This window comes from Lontra canadensis, unplaced genomic scaffold, assembly GCF_010015895.1.
Source record: "Lontra canadensis isolate GAN:19392208 unplaced genomic scaffold, GSC_riverotter_1.0 scaffold201, whole genome shotgun sequence".
Lineage (NCBI taxonomy): Eukaryota > Metazoa > Chordata > Mammalia > Carnivora > Mustelidae > Lontra > Lontra canadensis.
Window position 1 is genome coordinate 909,201 of NW_022631195.1, and position 27,422 is coordinate 936,622.

At 54.3% G+C, this 27,422-nt stretch overlaps 3 protein-coding genes across 6 annotated transcripts; 1 reads left to right on the forward strand and 2 right to left on the reverse strand.

Moving 5' to 3' along the window:
- Positions 1-2,296: 2,296 nt before the first annotated feature.
- On the reverse strand, positions 2,297-5,033 carry TMEM249 (transmembrane protein 249). The gene is made up of 7 exons (XM_032848338.1): positions 5,003-5,033; positions 4,685-4,812; positions 4,457-4,607; positions 4,182-4,276; positions 3,884-4,079; positions 3,625-3,710; positions 2,297-3,413 (listed from the first exon to the last, which is right to left on the reverse strand). Exons 1-7 carry the CDS (start codon positions 5,031-5,033, stop codon positions 3,228-3,230), a joined length of 873 nt encoding a protein of 290 aa, XP_032704229.1. The 3' UTR covers positions 2,297-3,227.
- Positions 5,034-5,270: 237 nt separating this feature from the next.
- On the reverse strand, positions 5,271-8,379 carry FBXL6 (F-box and leucine rich repeat protein 6). Of its 2 annotated transcripts, XM_032848311.1 has the most exons (10): positions 8,165-8,378; positions 7,967-8,131; positions 7,514-7,672; positions 7,288-7,351; positions 6,862-6,993; positions 6,680-6,787; positions 6,479-6,592; positions 6,149-6,380; positions 5,816-6,062; positions 5,271-5,526 (listed from the first exon to the last, which is right to left on the reverse strand). In XM_032848311.1, the coding sequence occupies exons 1-10, from the start codon at positions 8,359-8,361 to the stop codon at positions 5,376-5,378; spliced, it is 1,569 nt and encodes a 522-aa protein (XP_032704202.1). In that variant the 5' UTR covers positions 8,362-8,378; the 3' UTR covers positions 5,271-5,375. The 2 variants fall into 2 exon arrangements, with proteins under 2 accessions (XP_032704202.1, XP_032704201.1); XM_032848310.1 differs by having other exon boundaries at positions 7,967-8,379.
- A 280-nt stretch (positions 8,380-8,659) lies between these two features.
- On the forward strand, positions 8,660-10,940 carry SLC52A2 (solute carrier family 52 member 2). Of its 3 annotated transcripts, none has more exons than XM_032848344.1 (5): positions 8,660-8,689; positions 9,206-9,394; positions 9,503-10,370; positions 10,465-10,588; positions 10,694-10,940. In XM_032848344.1, exons 2-5 carry the CDS (start codon positions 9,265-9,267, stop codon positions 10,904-10,906), a joined length of 1,335 nt encoding a protein of 444 aa, XP_032704235.1. In that variant the 5' UTR covers positions 8,660-8,689; positions 9,206-9,264; the 3' UTR covers positions 10,907-10,940. The 3 variants fall into 3 exon arrangements, with proteins under 3 accessions (XP_032704235.1, XP_032704233.1, XP_032704234.1); XM_032848342.1 differs by lacking the exon at positions 8,660-8,689 and adding an exon at positions 8,797-8,862; XM_032848343.1 differs by lacking the exon at positions 8,660-8,689 and adding an exon at positions 8,869-9,014.
- Positions 10,941-27,422: the final 16,482 nt, after the last annotated feature.

Below are 27,422 nucleotides of genomic sequence, written 5' to 3' on the forward strand. Positions count from 1 at the left end.
CTCAGTTGGTGAAATGTCTGCCTTCGGCTCAGGTCATGATCCCTGAGTCCTAGGACTGAGCCCTGAGTTGGGCTCCCTGCTCAGTGGGGAGCCTGCTTCTCCCTCTCCCTCTGACCCTCCCTCTGCTTGTGCATGCTCTCTCTCTCTCTGTTAAATAAATAAAAATTCTTTAAAAAATTTTTTAAATTTACAACACACATCTAAAAATAGGCTCTGCACACAACCAGAAAATCTTTTTTTTAAGATTTTATTTTTTTAAAGATTTTATTTATGTATTTAACAGAGAGAGAGAGAGATCACAAGTAGGCAGAGAGGCAGGCAGAGAGGGAGGGAGAAGCAGGCTCTCTGCTGAGCGGAGAGCCCAATGTGGGACTCGATCCCAGGACCCTAAGATCATGACCTGAGCAGAGGGCAGAGGCTTAACCCACTGAGCCACCCAGGCGCCCCACAACCAGAAAATCTTAAAACACTTTTTTTTTTACCCAGTTCATCTTCCCTTCTCCAGGAAGACGGTTCCACACCTTGCCTTTTTTCTTCCTTGAAGCTTCCCACCCCACCACCTCCTGAAGCTAATAATCTTTTTTTTTTTTTTTCTTTCGAATCAGGGGCTTGGCTACAAGTGTTAGAAAACCCCAAATAACAATACCTTGCACCATAGAAGTTTTTCTCTTTTGCAAAGAGATGAGCATGAGCTGTCTGGAGTCGGCAGGGGGCTGCAGTCTTCAAGCTCCTCCACTCAGTCTTGCTGCTGTCCTGGACCCCTGCGTTCTACCTCACGGCCCAAGATGGCTGCTTGCGCTCCAGTCATTGTGGGCGCATTCTAGGCCATAGGGGAAAAAAAGGAACTGGCAAAGATCGGCAAACCCCTCCCTTTAAGGACATGTTTGGAAATTTTACGTACTGATTCTTATATCACGCTGGCCAGGAATTAGTCTCAAGACCACACATATCTGTCTGTAATGCAGGCAATGCAGTCTTTCTTCTGTGGGACCATATGCCTAGTTAAACGTGGGGGGGAGGGATTCTTTTTAAGGAACAAGTGGAGGATGGGTAAAGAGATCCTGCTTGCAGTCACAAATTGTTCCCAATCCTCTCCTCTTCTGCCCAGCCAAGAAATTCATTCCTGCATCACACCCTTTACATTGCCGTCCCCATGCCCAGACGCTCTTCCCCAGAGCTCCCCACGACCCCTAGCTCCTTATCAGCTCAAATGCTGGATCCTTGGAAAGGTCTTCCCTGGTCCCCCTAGCTCGGGGGACACCATCCTCCCTCCCCGACCACTTGGGCAGTATTGTTAGCTCTTCAGTGTCCCCCACTGAAGCACGGACCCATCTGAGCGGCCCGGAGCCTGGGGAAAAGGCACACCTTCCTAACCCATTCAAAGCAGACAGCACCCGGGTCTAGCTTAGCCAAAAGCCACTCCCCCAGCTAGCCTAGCCCCACGGCCTGCATCTCCCCTCCTCAACTTCCCCCATGACATTGTCCCTCAACCTGTCCCAAGCCCATGGCTGCCGGGCTCTTCCCCCTCTCCAGCCTGTCCCCTGGTAAAAGCAGGGCACTCTCAGTCTGGGAATAACTTGGCCCTGCCTTTTTTTTTTTTTTTTAAGATTTTATTTATTTGAGAGAGAGATAGAGCGCACGAACGAGGGAAGAGGGGAAGGCTCCATACTGACCTGGGAGCCCAATGTGGGGCTTGAGCTCAGGACCCCAGGATCATGACCTGAGCCAGAGACACCCAACCAATTGGGCCACCCAGGCGCGCTTTGGGCCGTATCTTCTGACTGGCGAGAAGACCCTGCACTTGGGCCGTGAATAGTAATTGCTCCATGGGACTGGCTAAAGCAATTCCAGTGGCTCCCAGACCCTGCCCAAGACAGAAAAGATGTGCGTGCGCCCACCAGCTTTGGCCAGCCTTGGGAGAAGCAGTTGACCAGAGAGGGATTCTGAGCCCTGGTTCCAGGCAGGACCAGATTCCTAGCACGTGACCTGGGCAGTCACATGGGACCCCAAGCTCAGAAGAGACCATACTGGGTTTTGTTCTTTGTTTATTAAGTAAACTCTACCCCCAGTGTGGGGCTTGAACTCACAATCCCGAGATCAAGAGTCACAGGCTCTACCGACTGAGCCCAGGGACGCCCCACACTGTGCTTAATGCTTTAGCGTCTCCTTCTGGAAATTCTTGTTTTTAAAACAGATTTTATTTATTTATTTATGTAAGAGACAGAGTGCATGCAAGAGTGAGCGAGCGAGCACATGTGTGAGTGCAGGACCAGGGTGAGGGGCAGGGGCAGGGGGGCTGGGGGGGGAGCAGGCTCCCCGCTGAGCAGGGAGGCTGATGCTTGGCTCAGTCCCAGTCCCAGGATCACAAGGGGAGCCAAACCCACTGAGCCACACAGGCACCCCCTTCTGGACACTTAATAACTTTTTATCAAGAGGCTCTGTGTTCTCATTTTACTTGGGGCTCTGCCAATTATGCAGCTGGTTCTGGTCCCAGGGACATCATGGACACAAAGCCCAATGACCTGGGTCACCAGCATGGCCCTGAGGAAAGATGTTGGCCAGGATAGCTACGTGGACAGTGCCAGTTGCCCCTCCTCCTGAGTCCCCAGTGGCCCACTGCCCTCTGCTCCAGTAGCGGCTCCCAGGTGGTGGGAATGCCCACTGGACAAGGCAACATGGGGCTGGAGTTCCAGCAGGCCTTGAACCCTGGCCTAGGGCTCTGCAGCAGCGACTCCGGGGACGGTCTAGTCTAAGACGTACCCCCAGGCACAAGGCTGGTCCTGTGGCTGTGCCCCATCCCACTGCTGACTGGACTAGGAAGTGACTCAGACTGACCCAATTCTGACTGCTAGATGCGGCTCATTGGTCCACACTTCCAAGGCCAGAAGGACAGGGAAGGGCTGCTGACCGTGCGACAGGCAGCCTGTCCTGCCCCTGAGGAGTCCAGATGCCTGGAGGGGCTACCAGCCCGGACTCACCCTGCTTCCACCCCCACCCCCAGTCTTCCAACCCAACTCCAAGATTTGCTCCCTGGCAAGCTCCCTGAGGTCCTGAGAGGTGTGCACCAGGGGAGACCCTGGAGCGGGTGTCCCCCACCCTACACCCCCCACGGAGGAAACACTTGTCTGGAAGCAAGAGATGGCTTTACTGAGGAGGAGACTAGCGGTGGGGTGAAGGGGAGAGACTGGCCGGGAAGGGAGAGTGTGGTCTCGGGGTTGCCTGTGGCGTCACACGTCCAGGTAGGACTGAAAGCTCCGTCTCTTATAGGTGCCCGGCTTGCGCTGCAGGATGCCGGGGCTGAACGTGGCCCCCAGCGGCCAGTGGCGGACCACGTGCCGGTACGAAGTGGCCAAGCAGTCAAAGTAGTTAATGTTGAGCTTCCGGGCAATGTGACGGCCCAGGTATTCCATCTGCTGTGGGAACAGGTGGCGGTCAGGAGGAGACCAGTCAGCTCGGGTGCCCCCTCCACCAGCTGCCCTCGCTGAGGCGCCCACAGCGGGGTGTTCGGGCTCCGCCTGAGAAACGGCCCCATCCTAGGCCCCTAAGCAGTGGCAGGCCTCCTGCAGCGCGGAGCAGGGGAGTGGAGTGTGTCTGGGGCCCCAGGGCGGGCTGGAGCCGACCCACCTGGTAACGCTCTGACAGCTGCACCAGCACCAGCGGCTCGAGCTGGTGGCCGCACAGAACCAACTGAAAGAAGCACCTTCCGTAGGCTGGAGAGGGGCGAGCAGCTCAGCCAGGGGCTCCGGGGCCCGCGGGGGCTATGGGGAGCGAGCGCAGAGGGGCTGGGGGCGCAGGGCAGAAGGTCGGCTAGCCCCCCCACGCGCCCCGTCCCCAAGCTGCTTCCTTGCACACCCGCCCCCGCCCGCGGCCGCGCCCGCTTCACCGTCGGAGCTGAGCGCCAGGCGCACGTAGACCAGGTGCATGGGCCCCTGGCACACGGTGCGGCCCTGGATGGAGAAGTGGTACGTGCCGCGCGTGTGGTTCAGCACCAGGCGGCGCCGCGGCAGGGACGAGATCAGGAGCCACAGGCCAACGACCACGCCGCACGCGGGGAAGCCCCACGTCTCCTGCTTCAGCACCTGCGGGAGCCGCGGGGGCCTCAGTCACCAAAGGGCGTGGGGGGGTCCGGAGGGGGTCCAGGGCCGGGAGGCCGGCGGGGGAGGGGTGCGCGGAGCTCACACCTGGCTCACGAGGCCGAAGCTGACGAGGACGAGGCAGGCGACGAAGAGCAGAGCGCCCTTCCACAGCGTGTCCAGGTAGTACTCCAGCACGAAGACTGCGGGCGGGCGGCACGGCGGCGGCGCGTGAGCTGGTCTGGGCCCTGCAGGCCCCGCCCCCGCTCCAATCAGATCCCGGGGCCCGCCCCCGCCCCCCCGCCCCCCCGCCCCCGCCCAAGCAGGACTGTCCAGGCAGGGGTCCGCGCCCCCGCCTGTTCTACTTCACGGTCCGCGCGCACCATTGGGCTGCTGCTGGGTAAACGGGTAGAAGCTGTCGTGCTTAAGGCGCTGGGCCAGGTGGCGCTCGGTGCAGAAGAGTCCCAGCGCCCAGAGCTGGAAGCGCTTGCCCCCGGAGGTCGTGGGCAGGCCGTGGACACGGCCCCTGGGGACCTGGGTTAGGAACAGAGTCAGCTGGGCTGTTGGTAGGTTGCCAGCACCCGGGGCTCGAGGTCGGACTGACCTGGTACAACGAAGGCTCCAGGGCTGCCCTTCAGGAAGGCTTTCAAAAGGCAGAAGAGCGACACCAGCTGAGGCGGTGGCCAGGCTGGGCGCGGCCTGGGTTCTAGAAGTTCTGAACAGCGTGTTCTAGAAGGGGCTGTTGTTGACTACCCCTTCTGCAGGGGGTCCCCAGATCTGGCCCTGAAGTGAGCACGCGCTTCCCTACGAGTCCCCACACCACCCAGCGCCACCCTCCTTGGCCTGGTTTGCAGTCCCCACCCGAAGGGAGGGTGGCAAGACATCCCAGGCCTGAGCTGGAGAGAAAGCTGCAGGCAGGCTCCCCACACTGCACCCCACGGCTGAGCAGGCCTCCCCCATCACCACTTTTGCCCAGGTAGACCACAGACCGCTCACCTCCGTGCGTGTCCCTGAGGGCAGGACACACACTCGGTCCAGGACTCAGGCCCAGGGAGGAGCGAGCGAGGGCTGACCACAGGCAGCCTCAGGAACCCTGGGAGGCCACCCCCACCCTACCCCACAGGCTCTCTGCCAGCTTCAGCCTTAGGTGCTTCTCAGGTACGACACCTGCCCTCTCATCTCCACCGAAGGACCACACAGAGTTCCTAAAATGTTTTATTGTAACAAAACGCTCAATCATCCCAAACACGTAAAGGGTGGAGGGCACCGGTGGCCACCTGAGCTCCTGGGGTCCGGGACTGCCTAGCCGGAGGAGGGGAGGCTGGTGAGCAGCTGCTCGAGGCACCACTGGACTTCCTCCTGGCCTCGGTACGCCCGCTTCAGGCCCCGAGGGAGGCAGCGGCAGGACTCCAGATTGAGGTAGAGGAGGCCTGGGCAGCTGCTGATCACAGAGCTGGAGGGGCAGAGCAGGCCATGGGGACCAGAGCCACTGGTTCCCTGAAGACCCGGGCCCTGGCAGGGATAGGCCAGCATAAGGAGCCCTCTCTGCCCAGGCGCCACGGCTGGCTCTGCCACCCAGAGGCCCCAAGGCCCAAGCCCAGTACCCATGGTGTCCCTAAGGGCCATCCGAAACAGGGGCCAGCCAATATGTGCTCCCCTTTTGACCCTCGAAGCTTGCAAGCCAGGCCTGTTGGGGAGGCAAGCCATACTGACTCCAAGGGACGGGGGAAGGGGATGCTGACCTGACCGTGCTTGGTGTGACCCGGGTGCCCCTGAGGTTGACAGAGCATAAGGCGGGGGGTGAGCCCCCAGGGGTGGCTGAGAAGGCAGCCAAGGCCTGCTCCAAGTCCTTCTCGCTGAAGCCCTGGCCACTCAGGTCCAGCTCCCGCAGACTGTGGTGCCACTTGTGGGTCAGCAGGTGGCTGCCCTCTTTGGCCAGAGTCAGCCGGTCGGACATGCCGTAGAGGCCCAGGTGAAGCTGTTGTAGCTCTGGAGACAAAGGGTGTTCACGAGCTGTGGGACGGGCAGGGGGAGCCACACCCGTCCCACCTGGCCAGCACCCAGAGGAAGCTGACCCTGGCACGGCAGATCACACAGGCCAGCGGGTGTGATGCGGGCACAGCCTCGAAGATCCAGCAGGCGCAGACTCGGGGAGCCATGGAGCAGGCGGCCCAGGGCCTCATCGCTCACAGAGTTGCAGGTGGAGCCGGCAAGGCAGAGCTCCTCGAGGCTGGGGAAGCCGGGGCCGGGAGCCACCACTCGCCCCGCAGGCTTGGGCAGCCACGTCAGGTTCAGCAGCCGCAGCACCTGGAGCGAGGCCCAGGCTGCAGATGGGGAGGGAGGGTGGCAGGCAGGGGAGGCAGGGCATCAGGTGCCAGCAGGTGGGAGAGGCGGGGCGTCAGTACCTGCAGCTGGGGGCAGCCCTTCTGCAGGGCCTCCACTGGCAGCTGGAGCGGAGCACTGTTGCGACTGATGCCAGTGCTCACCTCCAGGACCTGGAGCCGGGGACAACAGCTGCCCTGCAGAGGGGTCACAGAGCGCAGGCTCAGCGGCCTGGCAGTCCCTGGCTCAGCACTGGGCGCTGCTCGTGCCTGCCACCAACCTACCAGCAGAGCACCCAAGATGGCTGTCGTCTGGGAGCTGTAGGTCAGCCACAACTTGCGCATTCGGGGCCCTGCCTCCTCCAGGAAATTCACCACAGCGGTGGACTCCACCTGGGAACCCAGCACATGGGTACCTGTCACTTCGGCCCAGGCTTCTTCAGGACCCCTAGGGACACAGGGCTCACCATGGAATGCTGTATGTCCAGGCTGTGGAGCTGGGAGCAGGCTTTGGCCAGCATGACCATCGTGTCGGGGGTCACGCCATGGCAGTCAGAAAGCTTAAGGAAGGTGAGCCGAGGACAGCACTCGCTAACCAGCTGTGGAAGACAGAGCACCAGCTGAGATTGGGTCTCTGTGGTCCACAAAGGAAAGAAACCAGTGGCTGACGCCACGCCCTCTCTACTGTCTCAGCCGGGACCTCCTTTCTGCCCTGGAAGGCCAGCATGGGTGCTCCCACTTCTGACACCTCCCTGCTGAAAGAGAAAGGCAAGGAGAACCGGGCAGGCATCCCCATGGGGCCACTGGGATCCGGGTGCCTGACCCACTGCCTGGAAGTACTGGGCAATCCCAAAGTGTCAGGGCTGGTGTGCAGGGCAGCCTAGAGCTCTCACCTTCAACACAGGGTGTACCTGGGACTTCCAGTGGATGAGGGTCAGCCTCTGGAGCTGGGAGAACCTGGCCGACAGCAGAGGCAGAGCTGCATAGTGTCCCCACGTTGCCCCTTTGTCAGCATCAGCCCATCCCGTCACTTTGGTGTAGGGGACAGAAACGGGCCTGCGGCTTTCTCCGAGCCACAAAAACGAAGCCAGGGAACAAAGAAAAGAGGGGCTGTCTCACCGACTAGGCATAAGCCACTCCAGAGAGGCAAGAAGCTTCTTCTCGGCCTTGGCTCCGCTCTTGGCCAGGCGACCAGCCAGCGGGGGCGACAGGGTCACGGTGTGCCAGAGCGCAGGCTGGGAGGCGGCCTCGTGCCAGCGGCGGCACACGCGTGCAGCCCTGGGGGGAGAATCTCAGCTGAGGGGCCGGGCCTTTCGTGGCCGTTGCTGCGGGGTTTTCTAAGAGGAGAGGCCTGTCACGACGCTGCGGCCACCTTAGCTCAAAGACAGGCCCGGGGGACTCTCACTGGACCCCCGAGGGACGGTGCTCTCTCGCACGCGTGTGTGAGCGCTCCCTCGGCTACGCGCTCTGCCCGCACCACCCCCCCCGCCCCCCGCCTCCCGCCTCAGCCACCCGCGGGGCGGGCAGGAGGTCCGCCCGAGCCCCGCTGCGGCGCTTGACGGGCCCAGGTACCTGCCGAGGAAAGGCATGGGCCCCTCGGCCGCCACCAGCAGCCCGAAAATCTGCAGCAGGATTTCCAGCGGGATGCGGTCGCCCCAGCCCGGGTCGGGCCCCCGCGGCGGCTCCGGAGCGGGCGCCGCTCTAGGCCTGGCCTTGGCGGCCGGGGCGCGGGCCGCGGCGGGCAGCAGCCGCTGAGTGCGGCGGGACGCACGTCTTTGCGCGCGGGGGCGGGCCGGCCCGGGGCCCGGCAGCAGCAGCAGCATGCTGTCCGACTGCAGCAGGTGGTACCCGGAGCCGCTGGGCACCAGCCGGTCCCACCACCAGTCCTCGGCCGAGCGAGTCCGCGCCCCGGCCGGCCGGGCGCCCCGCACCCTGCGCCGGGCCCGCCGCGCTGCCCCGGGAGCCATCGCCCCCAGCCCCACGCCCGGGCCGCCCGCTGCCGCGGAAGAGTCTAGGCCGCCGGAAGGAGGCGGGGCCGCGGCAGGAGGCGGGGCGTGCCCGCGGAAAGGCGGGACCGGAAGCCAGGGCCACCCCCCCTCCGCGCCCCCTTCCGGGGCGGGACTTCCGGCGGCGGGTCATGCCGGGGACTGGCTGGCCGGCCCGCGGCTTCCTCTCATTGGGGTGAGCCGGCGTCTCCCAGCCCCACCGGCTCTGGGCTGAGGCCGCGCCCCTAGGCCGCCGGCGGCGCCTTCGGAGTGTGGCGAGACGCCGGGCGGTCGGGCGGGGAGCGCGCAGGTGCAGGGTCAGGAGGCGCGGGCAGCACCGCGCCCCGGGCAGCTCCTCGCCGCCCACCTGACGCAGCGAGGGCGGGTGCCGGCCCGCCGCTCCCCGCGGAGCCCGACTTCGCTCCCGCTGTCGTGGGTCTCGCAGAAGCGTCGAGCTCCCACTGGGGCGCAGAAGCAGCACAGGTGTGCGTGGCGCCTTACCGGTGCGCTGTCCCGGAGTCCGTGTCCGTTTCGGGGTGAGGGTGGTGGTCTCACCAGCTCAGACCCGAAGGTGGAGGCCGTTTTTCCTCGTTTTCCTCTGGGGTCGTGGTTCCTTGGGCCCGGCGTGCCGTCCGGTATGTTTGGCCCCTGCCATCCCCATGCCCCACCCCGCGCACGCTCCAGGTTCCCTGGTCCAGGCGGCCGGACCCTCTTCTGACTCCGGCTCTGTGTCTTTGACCCGTGATCCCGCATGCGTGTCTGTTCCTTTCGAGATGGAAGAGGTTTTCAGTTCCCAGGAGAGCTGAAGCTTTTTCTTTGGGTCTAGGTGGGGAAGAGGAGCGGGCGTGACCCTGGCCTGTTCTGAAGGGCCCAGCCTTGCGCTGAATGGCAGCACCCCCACTGGGCCGTCTGGTGTGGACCCACCTGCTGGTAGCCCTCTTTGGCATGGGCTCCTGGGCTGCCATCAACGGGATCTGGGTGGAGCTGCCCGTCGTGGTGAAGGACCTTCCGGAGGGTAAGTGGGAGCGTGCAGGGGAGCGGGGCTTCAGGTGTGCCAGGTGAGGCCGGTTGCAGCTGCTCCTTGTCCCTTAGCTCCTGACTTGGCTTTCTCCCTTCCCGGCAGGTTGGAGTCTCCCGTCATACCTCTCTGTGCTTGTGGCGGTGGGGAACCTGGGTCTGTTGGTGGTGACCTTGTGGAGGCGGCTGGCCCCGGGCAAGAGCGAGCGGGCTCCCATCCAGGTGGTCCAGGCACTGAGCATAGCGGGCACAGCCCTGCTGGCCCCCCTGTGGCACCATGTGGCCCCAGTCACAGGGCAGCTCCACTCCGTGGCCTTCCTAACGCTGGCCTTGGTGCTGGCACTGGCATGCTGTGCCTCTAACGTCACTTTCCTGCCCTTCTTGAGCCACCTACCACCTCCCTTCTTGCGCTCCTTCTTCCTGGGTCAGGGCCTCAGTGCCCTGCTGCCCTGCGTGCTGGCCCTTGTGCAGGGCGTAGGCCACCTTGAATGTTTGCCATCTCCCACCAATGGCACCCTTCGGCTCCCCCACGACTTCCCAGAGCGTTTTCCCGCCAGCACCTTTTTCTGGGTGCTGACCGCTCTTCTGGTCACTTCGGCCGCCGCCTTCCAGGGTCTCCTGCTGTTACTGCCAACCCCGCCATCTGCACCCACAGGGGGTCCGGGGTCTGGCCTGCGGGCGAGAGCCCCAGCGGTGGAGGAGGAGGAAGAGGCCTCACCACTGCAGGAATCACTGAACCGAGCAGCACGCGCCCCTCCCAGCCCAGATGCTGAGACTCAGCGGCTGCTCTCTGTCCAAGGAGCCTGCCTGTTGGGCCTGCTGGCCATCACCAACGCGCTGACCAATGGTGTGTTGCCTGCGGTGCAGAGCTTTTCCTGCTTGCCCTATGGCCGTCTGGCCTACCACCTGGCTGTGGTGCTAGGCAGCACTGCCAACCCCCTCGCCTGCTTTCTGGCCATGGGCGTGCTCTGCAGGTACACAAGGGTCCCCGAGCTCCTAGGGGTAAAGTTTAGGGATGGGGGCTGGGTCCGGGTACAGCCAGCCCTGAGTTTCTGCTCACCCCTGTAGGTCTCTGGCAGGGCTGGGTGGTCTCTCTCTGCTGGGCATGCTCTTTGGGGCCTACCTGATGGCACTGGCAGTCCTGAGCCCTTGCCCACCCCTGGTGGGTACCTCTGCAGGAGTGGTCCTTGTGGTAAGTACACTGGGGACACCGAAGCAAAGAGGGCTGCAGTGGGGAGGGTTCCCCCAGAGCAGGGAGCTCCTCGTGCTCAGCCTGCTGCTGTGTCCGCCCTCCCAGGTGCTGTCATGGGTGCTGTGCTTGGGTGTGTTCTCCTACGTGAAGGTGGCTGCCAGCTCCCTGTTGCACAGTGGCGGCCGGCCAGCATTGCTGGCAGCTGGCGTGGCCATCCAGGTGGGCTCCCTGCTCGGGGCTGTTGCCATGTTCCCTCCCACCAGCATCTATCATGTGTTCCGAAGCGGGAAGGACTGTGTGGACCAGTGTAGCTCCTAAGCCTGGGCAGATGGAGGACGTGATGTCAGACTGAGATGCCACAGCCCGCTAGTGCCCACATCCCCAGGGGGCCCTCCTGACACGTGGGCTCACTCACGGACACCTGTACACTCCACAGCAGACGCTGGTCAGAGTGGGGACCACAGAACAGTCCCAGAGCCAGGGCCCAGCTAGGGCTGTGGGCTTGGCCCGGGATCTGGAACCTGTGTGGGATTTGCACAATAAATCACTGTTACTCCATGGGTCCGAGTAGTTAACTTCTGTAGCCCCTTTCTCTGTGCAGAGAGACCGCTGCTGAGCTGGAGTGGTGACATGAACTGATTGTTGAGCAGGGGTTCCCCCCGTCCCCGGCTGGCTGCTCTCATAGGTCCTGGGGTTGTGCCCTCTGAGCCCTGGACTCTTGTTCCCCATCCCCCCAATAGCTTTTGGGAACTCCCGCCGGAGGTACTGCGGTGTCGGCCCAACAGCAGCTCACCCAGGGTCCCAGCTGAGCGGTAAGGCCTCGTCCCATCTGGGCCCCTGCTCTGTGAGCGTCTCCGGGCTGTGTGGGCTGAGCCAGCTGGGCTGAGGGTCAGACAGGATAGGCTGTCTCTTTTTTGGTGACCTGGCAATTGTCATGTCTGTTTGTTTCTTTGTGGGAGGGTCCTGCCAGGGGGCTTATGCCTGGGCCTTCCTGCAGGATCCAGGCGTAGAAGGGGCTCAGTGAATAGGCTTAGAAGAGACTGGGGTATAAGGTTCCAGCCAGTTTAGGGATCTGTCTGGTCAGGAGCACTGCTGCCTTCCCTGAGCCACAGGTGTCTAGTTTCTGGCTCCTTCTGTGATCAAATGTGTGAATGGCCCATGTTCTTTATTTCTCCCTGGGCTTCTGACAAGTCCTGTCCCTGAGCAGCCCACAGTCATCCCAGCCCTGGCAGAGCAGTCTGGGCCTCGGCTTGGCTAGTGTCTTCAGGGACCAGAGTAGTAGCATCGACTTCAGTCTGTGCTGAATGGGGTGCTTCTGTACAGAGGGCTGGAGGGGACTGGAAGGAGTGCTGAAGCCGGGCAAGGGGGCAGGCAGGGACTCGGAGGATCTGGATGGAAGCTGCGGTGATCAGAGGCTCAGGCTTCTGCCCCCTTTTCTGGGCTTGCTGGGCAGGCCAGAAGCAGAGGCCCATGGGGCAGGCTCCGCAGGGGAGGCAGGACACCTGAGCTGTGATCTGGTGTGACTGGTTTGGCGCCGAAACCCTATTCTTACAGAGAAGGGGCCCCATGTCTGCAGTGGGGAGCCTGCAGCTGCAAGGATCTCACGCAAGTGACCGTAGGGGCTGGAAAAGTGGCTCCTTCCCCTCCTGCCTCAAGCCCTTCCTGCAATTGTTCCGGTCTCCGGAATGCCCTTTTCAAACTTGAGAAGCTGCCTGTCCTTGACTTGGCCTGCACATGGGCCTTTGAAGGTCTCTTTCTTCCCGCCCTGGCAGGACCCGCTGGGCAGGAGAGTAGGAGGAACCCCAGGCGCTGAGCACCGGAGCCTCTGCTCTGGGGCTGCATCGAGAATTAGGACGGTCCAGGCTCCCAGGGGCTCAGACACAGCCCAGTCCTGAGGACAGGGGCCTGCCTGCCAGGTCCCAGCCTCCCAAGGTGCTGATGGCCTGGAGAAGGAGCAGGGGCAGTGGGGGGTTCACATGGCTGTTTGCTTTTGGGAGTCAGGGCTGGTGGGTGGGTGTGAGCTGCAGAATCTGTCTTTGGTGGCGGCGAGCGGAGAGGTTCAGAGGGAGGAGGGTGAGGACAAGGGCTGGAGTGGAGTAGCCGCAGGCCTTGGCACACCCCCTTCCCCGTGCACACACTCTGCCCTCATCCCCCGGTAGCACCCTCCCCTGCCCACACGGGCTGGAGCTGGTGGAGTGCCTCCCAGTTCCTGCCCTTTTGTCAGGAAATGATCAAAGGAGCCTCTTCCCTGCCCACATGTGCATTTGTGCCTGGCCCAAGGGCCACAGAGGAGTAAGGCCCCGTGGGACATCACCGTCTCCTAGAGAGAAGGGGGGCAGGTGGCCCAGAACCTGGGGCCAGGACTGGAGGTGGACAATTTGAGGAAGCCACTGCCCTTAGAAGCCTCAGGGGCCTTCCTGTCAGTGCTTTGTAGGAAATAAGGGGAGGGAGATGCTGAAGAGCCAAGTTCTTGAGAGCCGTCCCGACACACCCTTCCTACTCGTGGCTGCCCAGCACTGAGCCTGGTCACCAGGGCACCCACACTGCCAACGGGACAGCAGGTGGCCCACGACTCAGGCTCCCAGCCCTGCCCAGAGGGTCTCGAAAACCCAGGGCTGGGGGGAGTTTGAAGGAGACCCCAGAGGGTAGGCAGTGGCCAAGGCAGGACCTTTGGCACCTGGCTGTCCACAGACAATACCCCCCTGGGGAAGGGCAAGACATGACCGACAGGCCCACCGAGGCCCTGTCCCACCCCGAGGCTCCTCGGAACCAGAGCGGGGCTAGCTAGGGTGTGGCCTGCCCCATGTCGCTTCCTTTCGCAGGTGTGTGGCCACCTCACCTGCGGCTGAGTCTGTGTGTGTCTGGACAAGGCTCGCCTGGCTTTGGTGGAATGACTAAAGGTCCTCTGGTTCTCAGCCTGTTGGAATCCCTAAGGTGTGACTTCCAATCTGGTTGAAGGTCTGATAACGCCTGGCTGATGAAATGGTTGTGTCCTGCCGTTAGCATCTGCTCGGGGCCCCCATGCATGGCTTGGGGACACAGGACAGTGGTCCTCTAAGGGGCCTCCTCCTCTCCCTGGAATTCAAAGGGACCTCCTGGCTCTGTGGCACCAGAAAATGGGAATGCGGGAGCCTCTGGGACCCTGGCTGGCGACCGAGTGCAGGTCATCAGCGGTTTGGAGTCAGCCACTCTGGCCATGTCCACCCCGTCTCAGGGATGCTAAGTGCCTGAGGCCTCAGGGCCACTTAGGGCCTCCCCACTGCAAGCACCGGCCTCCTTCTCTCCGTTGCACCTTCCAGGGGGCTTGGAGGCTGCCAGGGTTCTGATGGGGTGCTCATCGCAGGACCCCCGCCCCTGCCCTCCGGTTGGTGGGTGACCCAGACGGTCCAGTCATGGTGTCCGTCATCCCGTCCACGGCGACTGAACTAAGGGACCACTGGTCCTGTGGAGCAGCTCAAGATCTACCACGACATCTGTCTTACGGTGTCAGTCATCCCAAAAGCTATGACAAGCTACTCAAACTGCTCCTGGAGCACACCTGAGAATGAAGGCACCCCAGAGGCAAGCAGGGTGAGGGGTGGAGAGGGGCGGAACCCGGAAAACATCCTGGGATCCCCTGCATCCAGTTGTATCCATGCGCGATCTCTGGACGTCGAGTCATGAGGGCCCGCAGCTTCTTGCTTGTTGAAGCAGAGGTGAGTTGATTGCCGTGTGTCCCCCCGAGGGTGTGGTGACAATTGCCTCCCTGAGACATTCAGGACAGTTCAGACCTTTGGACGCCCGGCACTGGTCCGTCTTTTCTTGCCTGGGGGCGAGTCGGTCATTCTCGTGGCAACACTCCCTGTCACCCTCCCCATGACCTTTTCCTCTCCTGGGCCTCCACCTCCAGTTCCCTAGCACAGTGGTTCCCTGACCCGCTCCTGACCTGCGAGGGAGAGTTCAGAACTTTCTAGACAGGGTCCCAGGGCTGCTCTCAGGGGAAGTTCCTTTGTGTCTGCAGAACAGTATGAGCATTTTCATTTGGTGAAAGAAAAGCTGCAAACAACTTTGGAATTTCCATCCCTTCACAAAGGTGGCGGAAAAACTGAGCTAATTTAAAAGCAGATTGGAAAGGATTTCCTACCTAGTCCCCCCACACACACCCCCGAGCCTCCCCAAATGTTCCCTTTGTTGTTTTCTTTTTAAATTAGGCCCCACACCCAGCACAGGGCCTGCATTCACGACCCTGAGATCAAGACCTGAGCTGAGATCAAGAGCCACCCAGGCGCTCCTGAATGTTTGTAGAGCTGTTCTGTAGATGGCACCATTCTGAGAGCGGAGCGGGTGGTGTGGCTGCAGACGGCGGAGCGCCAACTCTGCGTGCAGGTCTCTGGGAGGGCAGGCCACCAGCATGGGAGAAGGCATGAGAGCACAGGGCAGAGGAGAGAAGGTGTTCATACCCGGGACCAAAGAATGAAGAGAGGAAAAGAAAGCAGGTGCCCAGCAAAGCCAGGGATCGGGAGCCTCCACTGAAGAGCAGAGACAGTGAGAAAGGCCCTTGTGATGAGGCCACCGGGGATTCTCCTCGGGCACGGGGAGCTGGGGTGAGCTGGCAGCGAGGCCAGTGTGGGGCTGGGAGCCTGGAGCCAGTCATCCTCTCCCACTGAGGTCTCAACGGGGAGCAGGGGGCGGGCTTCTCTAAGGGTTCACTGTGTTGAAAGTTGCTGTCCTGGCTGTCTGGGTCCCTCTCCAAAGCAGTGTCATGGCACCTGTCTAGGGCTCCTGACGTGAAGGACATGACACTTCTTTATTTTTCTGAATGAAGAGTCCCCTTCCCTCTCTCTTCCACCCACCAAGCCAGAGGTCTCCCAAGCTCAGCCATCCCCGGCCTCCCCTCTCCCTGGCTGTGCTGGGAGCACAGGGCTCTGAGTGGGGCGGGGGATGGTCTGGCTTCTAGCCCTTGGAGACACCATCAGAGCTGGTGCTGGAGCATACTGGGGGGACTTGAGCAGGGGGATCTTAGGGCCAGAACCTTGAGGAATTGGGACCTGAGGATGTGGCAGATGGGGACTGAGGTTAGGGTTAAGTTTCGGCTGAAATGAGAGGACACTGGACAGTAGCTCAAATCCACATAAAAAATAAAGAGCACTGGAAAAGGTGACTATGAAGGTATATACAAAATTCAGTATTCAAGCATTTTTGTCTTTTTAACTTTTTCTTGTCCTATCTGATTAAAAATATAACTGCATGAAGCAGTAATCATTAAACTATGTTGATGGATTTATAACATAAACATGTAATTTGTATGACAGTAATAGGAAAGAATATGGAATGGAGATATATAAGAGCAAATATAGAAGTAAAGTTCTTACATATTATTGAACTTAGGCTGATATTAATATGAACCAGATGGTTATAAATAAAGACGTTTAATTTAATTCTCAGGAAATCATCAAGAAAATAACAACAACAAAAAAAACAGTAAAAGAAATTACAAGAAAATTGAAATAGTACACTAGAAAATATCTGTTTAGCAAAAAAGGATGTAATGGAGGAAAAGAGGAACAAAAAGATAAGACATATATTTTATTTTATTATTATTATTTTTTAAGTAGACTCCACCCCAACGTGGGGCTTGAACTCAAACCCTGATATCAAGTTTGGTTGCTCTACTGACTGAGCCAGCCAGGTGCCTCGAGACCTAGGACATACAGAAAACACAGCAAAATGACAGATGTAAATTTTACCTGCTCAGTCATTACATTAAATGTAAATGAGTTACCCACAGAATGGATTTTAAAAATGATCTTAACATGTGCAACTCTTGGATCTTGGGGTTGTGATTTAAAGCCCTGAGTTGCATATAAATATTGCTTAGGTAAATAAACTTTTTAAAAAAATTAAATGATGGGGTGCCTGGGTGGCTCAGTGAGTTAAAGCCGCTGCCTTCGGCTCAGGTCATGATCCCAGGGTCCTGGGATTGAGCCTCACATCGGGCTCTCTGCTCGGCAGGGAGCCTGCCTCCTCCTCCTCTCTCTGCCTGGCTCTCTGCCTACTTGTGATCTGTCTGTCAAATAAATAAAAATCTTTAAAAGAAAAAAAGATTCTCCTCTCTGCCCCTCCCCTCTACCTCTCTAAGAAGAAATTAATACACCACATACATGTAAAAATACAGTGAAAGGAATGTTGAGACAGAAATTTTGAGCTGTGAACTCCTGTAGTTAGAAGAAAAATATCAAATCAGGGGTACCTGGGTGGCTTAGTTAAGTGTCTGCCTTCAGCTCAGGTCATGATCCTGGGGTCCTGGGATTGAGCCCCATGTTGGACTCCCTGCTCAGTGGGGAGCCTGCTTCTGCCTCTCGCTCTTCCTCTCCCCCTGCTTGTCCTCACTCTCTCTCCCTGTCAAAATAAGTAAATGAAATCTTACAAAATATGTCAAATCAATAACCTTCACTTCTACTTAAATCAGAAAAAGAAGAACAAACTAAACCCAAAACAAGCAGAAGGGAGAAAATAATAAAGATTAGTGCAGAAATAAATGAAATAGAGAGTAGAAAGTCAATAGAGAAAATCGACAGTTGGTTCTCTGAAAAGATTTTAAAAATTGACAAACTTTTAGCTAGACTGGCCAAGAAAAAAAGACAAAATTCAAATTGCTAAAATCAAGAATGAAAAATGAGACATTGCTACTGAACTTACAGAAATCAAAAGGATTGAAAGGGAATATTACGAACTACTGTGTGCCAAAAAATTAGTCTGCCAAGAAAGGCTTCTCAAGAAGGTAGACAATCTGAACAGACAGATAACAAGTTAAGAGTTTAAGCTAGTAATTTAAAAACTTCTCACAGAGAAAAGCTCAGTCCCAGATGACTTCACTGATGAATTCTACCAACCATTTATGTTTTTTTAAAGTTTTTTTTTTCATTTATTTGACAGAGAGAGAGAGAGAGGAGGAAGCAGGCTCCCTGCTGAGCAGAGAATCCAATGCGGGGCTCGATCCCAGGACCCTGAGATCATGACCGGAGCCGAAGGCAGTGGTTTAACCCGCTGAACCACCCAGGAGCCCCCCCAAAATAGACTTTTTAAAAAAATGTATTTTATTTATTTTTGAGAAAGAGTGCATGAGTGCAAGAAGGGGAAAGGGGTAGAGGGAGGAGCAGACTCCCTACTGAGCAGGGACCCCCCGCCACTGCCCGATGTGGGACTCGATCCCACTATTCTGGGATCATAACCTGAGCCAAAGGCAGGTGCTTAACCCTGCCCAACAAAATAGATTTTAAAGCAAAGACTCAACAAGAAACAAAGGACACTATATAAACCATAGAGGGGACAATCCAACAAAAAGATATAATAGTTGTAAATATTTATGCACCCACCATGGGAGCACCCAAATACATAAAACAAACATCTAATAGCAAACATACAGAAAGTAATTCATAGTAATGCAATAATAGTAGGTGACTTCAACACCCCACTTAACGTCAACAGACAGCTCATCCAAACAAAATCAACAAGGAGATAGTGGCTTGAATGATACAATGGACCAGATGGATCTAACAGATATATTTAGAACGTCCCATCCTAAGACAGTGGAATACACATTATTTTCAAGTGCAAATGGAACATTCTCCAGAATGGTCACATACTGGGTCATATAACAAGTCTCAAGAAATCTAAAAACACTGAAGTTATACCATGCATCTTTCCCAAACATATTGCTGGGAAACTAGAAATCAACCACATGGAAAAATCTGGAAAGAGCACAAATACATGGAAGTTATATAACATGCTACTAACCAAAAAATGGGGCAAGTAAGAAATCAAAGAAGAAATTTAAAAGACACATGGAGAGGGCGCCTGGGTGGCTCAGTGGGTTGGGCCTCTGTATTGGCTCAGGTCATGATCTCAGGGTCCTGGGATTGAGCCCTGCATCAGGCTCTCAGCTCAATGGGGAGACTGCTTCCCCCCTCCTCTGCTTGCCTCTCTGCCTACTTGTGATCTCTCTCTGTCAAGTAAATAAATAAGCAAATAAATCTTTTTAAAAATTCCTCATATCAGTGAGATCATATAATTCTCTTTCTCTGATTGACTTATTTTGCTTAGCATAATACCCTCTAGTTCCATCCATATCATTGTAAATGGCAAGATTTCTCTTTTTGATGGCTGTGTAATATTCCATTGTATATATTTATACCACATCTTTCTTTATCCATTCATCTGTCAATGGCCATCTAGGCTCTTCCCATATTTTAGGTATTGCAAACATTGCTGCTGTAACCATTGGGGTACAGATGTCCCTTTAGATCACTACATCTGTACCTTTGGAGTAAATGTGCAGTAGTGCTATTGCTGGGTTGAAGGGTAGCTCTATTTTTAACTTTTTTTAAAAAGATTTTATTTATTTATTTGACAGACAGATATCACAAATAGGCAGAGAGGCAGGCAGAGAGAGAGGAAGGGAAACGGGCTCCCCACTGAGCAGAGAGCCCAATGTAGGGCTTAATCCCAGGACCCTGAGATCATCACCTGAGCTGAAGGCAGAGGCTCAACCCACTGAGCCACCCAGGTGCCCCTATTTTTAACTTTTTGAGGAACTTTACTGTTTACAGAGTGGCTGCACCAGCTTGTTGGTTGCACCAACAGATTTTTGCCTCTTTGGTTAGATTTATTCCTATGTATCTTATGGTTTTGGGTGCAACTGTAAATGGGATCAGCTCCTTAATTTCTCTTTCTTCAGTCGCATTGTTAGTGTATAGAAATCCAACTGATTTCTGTGCATTGATTTTATATCCTGCCACTTTACTGAATTCCTGTAAGAGTTCTAACAGTTTTTTGGGGGGCGGAGGGGGGGGAGTCTTTTGGGTTTTCCACATAGAGTATCATGTCATCTGCAAAGAGTGAGAGTTTAACTTCTTCTTTGCCAATTAGGATGCATTTCATTTCTTTCTGTTGTCTGATTGCTGAGACTGGGACTTCGAGTACTATGTTGACTAGCAGTGATGATAGTGGACATCCCTGCAGTGTTCCTGACCTTAGGGGAAAAGCTCTGTTTTTCCCCATTGAGAATGATATTCACTGTGGGTTTTTCATAGATGGCTTTTTTTTTTTAATATTTTATTTATTTATTTGACAGAGAGAGATCACAAGTAGACAGAGAAGCAGGCAGAGAGAGAGGGAAGCAGGCTCCCCGCCGAGCAGAGAGCCCGATGTGGGACTTGATCCCAGGACCCTGAGATCATGACCCGAGCCGAAGGCAGCGGCCTAACCCACTGAGCCACCCAGGCGCCCCCATAGATGGCTTTTATGATATTGAGGTATGTCCCCTCCATACCTACACTTTTTCAGTTTTATTTTTTAAAATTTTAAATGTTTTTATTTGTTTATTTGAGAGAATGAGAGTGGGGAGGGGCAGAGGGAGAAGCAGACTCCCCACTGAGCAGAGAGCTCAATGCAGGGCTCACTCCTGGGCTCCAGCATCATGATCTCAGCCAAAGGCAGACGCCCACTGGCTGAGCCGCATAGGCGCCATGTGAAGAGTTTTAATCAATGGTGGACTTTGTCAAATGCTTTTTCTGCACCTATTGAGAGTATCATATGGTTCTTGTCCTTTTAGTTATGTAGTATATTACTCTGATATGTGGGTGTTGAACCAACCTTGCAGCCCAGGAATAAATCCCCCTTGGTCATGGTAAATAACCCTCCTAATGTACTGTTGGATCCCATTGGCTAGTATTTGTTGAGAATTTTTGCATCTCTGTTTACCTGGGATATTGGTCTGTAATTCTACTTTTTGATGGGGTGTTTGTCTGGATTTGGGACCAAGGTATTGCTGGCCTCATAAGAAGAGTTTGGAAGTTTTCTTTCCATTTCACTTTTTTTTTTTTTTTTTGAAACAGCTTCAGAAGAATAGATATTAATTATTCCTTAAATGTTTGCTAGAATTCCTCTGGGAAGCCATCTGGCCCCGGGCTCTTGTTTGTTGGGAGATTTTTGATGACTGCTTCGATTTCCTTGCTGGTTATGTGTCTGTTCAGGTTTTCTATCTCTTCCTGGTTCAGTTTTGTTAGTTTATATGTCTCTAGAAATGCATCCATTTCTTCCAGATTGTCTAATTTGTAGGCATGTAGTTATTCATAATATGTTCTTATAATTGTTTGTATTTCTTTAGTGTTGGTGTAATCTCTCCTCTTTCATTCATGATTTTATATATTTGGATCCTTTCTCTTTTCTTTTTGATACATCTATCCAGCGGTTTATTAATATATTAATTCTTTTTTTAAAAGATTTTATTTATTTATTTGACAGAGATCACCAGCAGGCAGAGAGGCAGGCAGAGAGAGAGAGAGAAGTAGGCCTCCTGCTGAGTAGAGAGCCGGGTGCGGGGCTCGATCCCAGGACCCCGAGATCATGACCTGAGATGAAGGCAGAGGCTTTGACCCACTGAGCCACCCAGGCACCCCTTATTATATTAATTCTTTCAAAGAACCAGCTCCTAGTTTCGTTGATCTATTCTGCTGTTCTTTTGGTTTCTATTTCATTGATTTCTGTTCTCATCTTTATCATTTCTCTTCTCTTGCTGGGTTTAGGCTTTATTTGTTCTTTCTCTAGTTCCTTTACATGCAAGGTTAGGCTGTGTATTTGAGCCCTTCCTTGTTTCTTGAGAAAGACTTGTACCATATGCTTCCCTTTTAGGACCACCTTTGCTTCATTCCAAAGGTTCTGAACAGTTGTGTTTTCATTTTCATTTGTTTCCACGAATTTTCAAAATTCTTCTTTAATTTATTGACCCATTCATTCTTTAGTAGGATGATCTTTAGCCTCTGTGTATTTAAGTTCTTTCCAACTTTGCTTTTTTGATTGAGTTCCAGTTTCAAAGCATTGTGGTCCAAAAATTTGCAGGAAATGATCCCAGTGTTTTGGTACCAGTTGAGACCTGATTAGTGATGCAGGATGTGATCTGTTCTGGAGAATGTTTCATGTGCATTCAAGAAGAATGTGTATTTTGTTGCTCTGGGGTGAAACATTCTGAATATATCTGTGAAGTCCAGCTGGTCCAGGATGTCATTCAAAGCCCTTATTTCATTGTTTCTCTTCTGCTTAGATGATTTGTTCATTGCAGTGGGGGGGGGGTGTTAAGTTCCCCTACTATTATTGTATTATTATTGACATGTTTGATTTTGTTATTAATTGGTTTATACAATTGGCTGCTCCTATGTTAGGGGCATAAATATTTACAATTGTTAGATATTATTGTTGGATAGACCCTTTAATTGTGATATAGTGTCCTTCCTCATCTCTTATTACAGTCTTTGGTTTAAAATCTAATTTGATGGGGTACCTGGGTGGCTCAGTCATTAGACATCTGCCTTTGGCTTAGGTCATGATCCCAGAGTCCTGGCATTGAATCCCACATTGGGCTCCCTGCTCAGAGGGAAGCCTGCTTCTCCCTCTCCCTCTTCCCATGCTGTATTCCCTCTCTTATTGTCTCTATCTCTGTCAAATAAAGAAATGAGATCTTTAAAGAAAAGAAGAAAGAAAAAAAAAAACAAAAAATTAAAATGTGATTTGTTTGATATAAGGATTTCCACCCCAGCTTTCTTTTGATTTCCATTACCATGATAAATGGTTTTCCATCCCCTTCAGTTTAAATCTAGAGGTGTCTTTGAGTCTAAAAAGAGTCTCTTGCAGACAGCAGTTTGATGGTTCTTGCTTTTTTATCCAATCTGGAACTCTGTGTCTTTTGACCGGGGCAGTTATCCCATTTACATTCAGGGTATGAATTTAGTGCCATTGTATTGCCTGCAAGGTGACTGTTACTGTATATGGTCTCTGTCCCTTTCTGGTCTATATTACTTTTGGGCTCTGTCTTTGCTTAAAGAACCCCTTTTAATATTTCTTGTAGGGTGGTTTGGTGATCACAATTTTTTTCTTTTTTTTTTTTAGTTTCTGTTTGTCCTGGAAGCTTTTAATCACTCCTATTTTGAATGACATCCTAGCTGGATAAAGTATTCTTGGCTGCATATTTTTCTCATTTAGCACCCGAATATATCATGCCAGTCCTTTCTGACCTGCCAGGTCTCTGGGGATAGGTCTACTGCTAATCTAATTTTTCTACCCTCATAGATTACAGACCTCTTGCAGCTGCTTTCAGGGAGCCTGATGCAGGGCTTGATCCCAGGACCCTGGGATCATGACCTGAGCTGAATGAAGGCAGACGCCTAATGACTGAGCCACCCAGGAACCCCTCTTGTTCTCTTTCTTGAGGTGAGTTTTTCCATCTTATCTTTCTGTCCAGAGAAGAATAAATGAATGAGAGAACAAAATACTAAAATGGCAAAAACACCCCAGAGAAATATACACTAAACAAATCAGATGAGACCTGAAACTGGGAAGGGAAAAAAAGGAGGGAGAGAGAGAGAGCGCATATAATCAGACAGATAAGCAGAATAGAGCAATACACTGGACTCTGTGTGTATTTTGGTCTGATTTTTAGAAAACTAGATCCCAAAATTATAAAGAAAGAAAAACATATACATACAAAAATAAAATTAAATACAATGAAAGGATAGAATGTAATTGTAAAAATAGAAATTAAAGGACAAGAAAAAACAAAAGAAAAAGAAAAATAACAACAACAATAAAAAAGGAAGGGAGGGGTGCCTGGGTGGCTCAGTAGGTTACAGCCTCTGCCTTCCGCTCAGGTCATGATCCCAGGGTCCCGGGATCGAGCCCTGCATCGGGCTCTCTGCTTGGCGGGGAGCCTGCCTCCCCCTCTCTCTGTGCCTGCCTCTCTGCCTGCTTGTGATTTCTGTCTGTCAAATAAGTAAATAAAATCTTTTAAAAAGAAAAAAAAAAAAAAGGAAGGGATATAATCAGGCAGATGCGCAGAACAGAGCAGTACACTATCTCCTGTGTGTGTTCTGGTCACTTTGTTAGAAGAAACTTCATCTCAAAATTGTAAAGGAAGAAAGACTTATATATACCAAAATAAAACTAAATACACTGAAAGGATAGACTGTAACTGTAAAGATGAAAATTTAAAAAGACTAACAAAATAAAACAAAAACCAAAAAAGAAAGAGGAGGAAGAAAAAAAGAGAGAATATGATTAGGCAGGTGAATAGAACAGAGCCATACACTAGATTTTGGGTGTATTTTGGTCTGTTAGGAGAAAATGTATCTCAAAATTTTAAAGAAAGAAGAACTTATATATATACAAAAATAAGATTAAATACAATGAAGGAATAGACTGTGACTGTAAAGATGAAAATTCAAAAAGATTTTTAAAAAGGAGTTGATAAAATGGGAAGTTGGTTGAAAAAAGAAGAAAAATTTAAGAAAAAATAAAGAAAATTTTAAAAATTAAAGTTGAAATTGTAAAAAAGCATGGGGAAAAGCCATGAATTCTATGCGCCGTATTCCCCTAGCGCTGGAGTTTGGCAGGCTCGGGGACTGGTGAACTTGGTCATGGGTGGATGTTCTTGCTGAGCTTCTGGGGGAGGGGCCGGTTGCAGTGATGCTCGGGTGTCTGCCCCCCCGCTGAACTGCAACACCCTCGCCAGGGGGCCAGGCTCTGGAATCCAGAATCCAGCTCTGGGTTGCTCTGTGTGGCTTTTGTTCCCTGAAGCCTTTCTGGGAAGCTTTAGCGGATAAGACTGAAATGGTGACCTCCCAATCCCCGCCCTTGAGCAGAAAGCTGGGGGCCCCACTCCGCAGTGAGCCCTCAGGGAAAAGCAGTCATCTGCTCCCTGGTCTCTGTTATACCCGCTCTTTCCTTCAGCCGCAGGTTGCGTTCGCAGGTGCTCAGCATGGTTCCATAGCTCTCTAACTGATGCCCGGGACCAGACGGTCTCTTTATCCCAGTCTCCTGCTCCTCTGCCGTCTTGGACTCCCCCCATTAGTGGTATTTCTAATGGAAAACCACACAAGTGTAGAGGACGCCTTTCTGGATTATCTGGAACTACCCCACAGCTCCGTAAATTGCAGATGACCAAGAGCCATGCAGATATTCCTTTTTACAGATTTGCAAATAAATTTTCCTCAGCAGAGATTCAATTGCTTTTTCCTGTGGAAAAAGCCAATCTCCATCTATATTTAAATTCATTTCAAAAAAATGTAAATGTCGGGGCACCTGGGTGGCTGGTCAGATAAGCGTCTGCCTTCAGCTCAGGGAATGATACCGGGGTCCTGGCACCCAGGTCCTGGGATCGAGCCCGGGATCGGGCTCCCTGCTCAGCGGTGAGCGTACTCCTCCCTCTCTCTTGGCCCCTCCCCTGTTCATGCTCACTCTCTCTCTCTCTCTCAATAAATAACTAAAAATTTTTAAAGAAATGTAAATGTCATAAACACCTTATTTTACAGATTATAAAACTGAATTTTAAAAACAAAGGAAAAAATTTCATTTCATCATTCCTTTACTCCACATAGATGTGTAGGTTTTGAACTTCCCTTTTGAACTTGTAATCACTTCCTTGGGGTCTCATTAGTTAATGAATTAAATAAACCCTTGACACATTGTACTAGTTTTTTTAGGAATGCTGGAACTAATTCCCACAAACATGGTGGCTTACCATGACAGAACTTCATCCTATGAGAGTGCTGGAGGCCAGAGATCTGAAGTCAAGGCTTTGGCAGGGCTGACTCCTGAAGGCTCTGAGGAAGACCGTGTTCCAAGGCCCTCCACGCTTTGGTGGTGCTGCCATCCCCGACGTCCCCAGGCTTGTGGCCACGCCATTCTGTCTATACCTCTGCCTCCACACAGGCTTTTCTTCTGTGCCTCAGGTCTCTCTCTTCTCGTATAAGAACACCAGCCACTGGGTTCAGGGCCCATCCTCCTCCGGGATGATCTCATCCAGAGAACTTTAATTCATTTCATGTGTAACAACCCTATTTCCAAATAAAGTCGTATCAGAAGCTGCAGAAGTTAGAAAGGGGACGTATCTTTTGCAGGGACATTGTCTGGTCACGGCATACATGTTCATTTAATGTTTGCATGAGAAATCATGCTTCTTAGTAAATATATTCTTCCATTCTTAAAAAAAGATCTTATGTATTTATTTGAGAGAGAGACAGAGACAGAGATAGCGAGAGCACTAGTGGGAAGGAGAGGGAGAAGCAGGCTCTCCACTGAGCGGGGAGCCCACCCATCCCAGGGCTTAATCCCACAACCTGAGCTGAAGGCAGACACTTAAAACAGAGCCACCCCAGTGCCCCACACTTCCTTTTTTATTTTTTCTAAGAAACAACAGTTTTGTAGACTCATGGGCCTGGGAACACAGGGGAGATTTGGAGTGGGGGACTGACTGGGCAGCACTGGTGTGGACTGTGTCTGGGTTTGGGGTGGACCAGGAGTAGTGATCACTTGGAGGAAAGTTTTCTTGGCACTCCTGGGGCGCAGTCATCTCAGCTTTGGGGAACTGACTTCACATAGCACAACTAAGGGTAGAGTCCCCTCATTCAGTCCAGGCACCTGTGCCTGGGACAGGAGCCCCAGTCAGTACTGGGTCCTTTGATGTGGCAATAGAATAGAGTCCGTTCCTTGGTGCTTTTGAGGAGTGGGAGCTGGCTGGACTTCGTTTCCCAAAAGTGGACAAGAAAGCCCCACCCACCCCCATTCCCAGCCCCAGGGCAGGTGGCCCCGGGCTCCCAGCCATGTCTGTGTCTGAGATCATGCTGCTATTCTCAGCCTTGCTGCTGTCACTTCTCAGATGCCTTAGCAGCATTTTATGTGGCCTACACCATCTCCTGGACCAGTTTCATTAAACATCACGGGGTTAGGCGAGGAGGCTGAATGTATGCAACTGGGAATATTCCAGAAAGCCTGGCCTTGGGAGGGGCTCAAGACCCACTGCCAGGCCCTAGCCAGGACGCGAGGGACAGGGCTGTGAAGACGGGAAGTTACATCCCTGTCTTTGTCGCAAGGCAGGTAAAAAGCCAGCGAGGACAGCGGTCTGCGTTCAGCCGGAGTACGGAGCCCCGCATCTGTTGCAAGCGGGATAACGGGAACAAGGTGATTCTGGACGCTGAGCTGTAGCAGAAGAGGCCTGGGGTGGCATATTTCACGGCGGGAGACACTGGCTTCACCTGGGCCCCGGGATAAAGGACAATGAGCAGGGACCATTGGGCTGCGCTTGCGGGGGCAGGAATCCCCTGGAGAGGGAGGAGCCTCGTGGGAGGCTGGCGGGGAGCGGAGAGGAGCCGCGCAGGGTGCCCAGCCTCAGTGGAGAGGGTTCTGGAGCAGCCCGATGCGGGCGCGGGCTCCGGCCAGCGCGGAGTCGGGGACCCGAGGCCCCGCGCAGCCGCCGCAGGACGGCCGGGCCGCAGGAGCGCCGGGTGCAGCCCGGCGTCCTGGACCGCGAGGAGCGCGGCAGCGGAAGGGAGGAGCCAGCGGGGGCGGGGGGCGCTCGCGGGAGGGAGGCGGAGCCGGCAGGGGTGCGGGAGATGGGGGAGAAGCTGCCGCGAGCGGTGCCTCCCCCCCCCCCCGCCCCCCGGCAGGGTGGGAGAAGCAGGGACCGGAAGGCTGGGCGCGGGCTGCGAGAGCCTTTGAGAGGAGGGGCGGGTCCTGCCCTGCCTCGGGCCGGCCGGCCGGTGCGGGGCGACAAGCCTTCCGGTGGGTCTCGCCCGCCCTGTGCGCGCCTCTCGCGGCGACGCTGCGGACCGTCCGCCCTCCAGATCGCCCGGCACACAGCAGGCGCCACAAGTATCCCCGGCTCGGTCCAAGGAACAAGGAGCTCCTACCTCATCTTGCCGCGGGGAACGCGAGCCGCGAAGCGAGGTGCACCCTGGCCGGCGGCAGGAGTGTTGGGCCGCTCCCCGCTGCCTGGCCCGGGCTCAGCTCTCAGAGCAGTGTCCCCCCA

Excerpts from the sequence above, each read along its gene's own strand:
- TMEM249 (XM_032848338.1), bottom strand. The coding sequence starts at position 5,033 with ATGGGGGAGGCCTGCTCAGCCGTGGGGTGCA. Across the intron at positions 4,277-4,456 it reads TACCCAGCAGCAGCCCAATG|TCTTCGTGCTGGAGTACTAC; the intron begins GTGCGCGCGGAC and ends GCCCGCCCGCAG. Across the intron at positions 3,414-3,624 it reads AGCTGTCAGAGCGTTACCAG|CAGATGGAATACCTGGGCCG; the intron begins GTGGGTCGGCTC and ends CTGTTCCCACAG.
- FBXL6 (XM_032848310.1), bottom strand. The coding sequence starts at position 8,361 with ATGGCTCCCGGGGCAGCGCGGCGGGCCCGGCGCAGGGTGCGGGGCGCC. Across the intron at positions 7,352-7,513 it reads GAGTGGCTTATGCCTAGTCG|GTTCTCCCAGCTCCAGAGGC; the intron begins GTGAGACAGCCC and ends GCTGTCGGCCAG. Across the intron at positions 5,527-5,815 it reads GTCACACCAAGCACGGTCAG|CTCTGTGATCAGCAGCTGCC; the intron begins GTCAGCATCCCC and ends CTGCCCCTCCAG.
- SLC52A2 (XM_032848344.1), top strand. The coding sequence starts at position 9,265 with ATGGCAGCACCCCCACTGGGCCGTCTGGTGTGGACCCACCTGCTGGTA. Across the intron at positions 9,395-9,502 it reads GGTGAAGGACCTTCCGGAGG|GTTGGAGTCTCCCGTCATAC; the intron begins GTAAGTGGGAGC and ends CCTTCCCGGCAG. Across the intron at positions 10,371-10,464 it reads GCCATGGGCGTGCTCTGCAG|GTCTCTGGCAGGGCTGGGTG; the intron begins GTACACAAGGGT and ends TCACCCCTGTAG.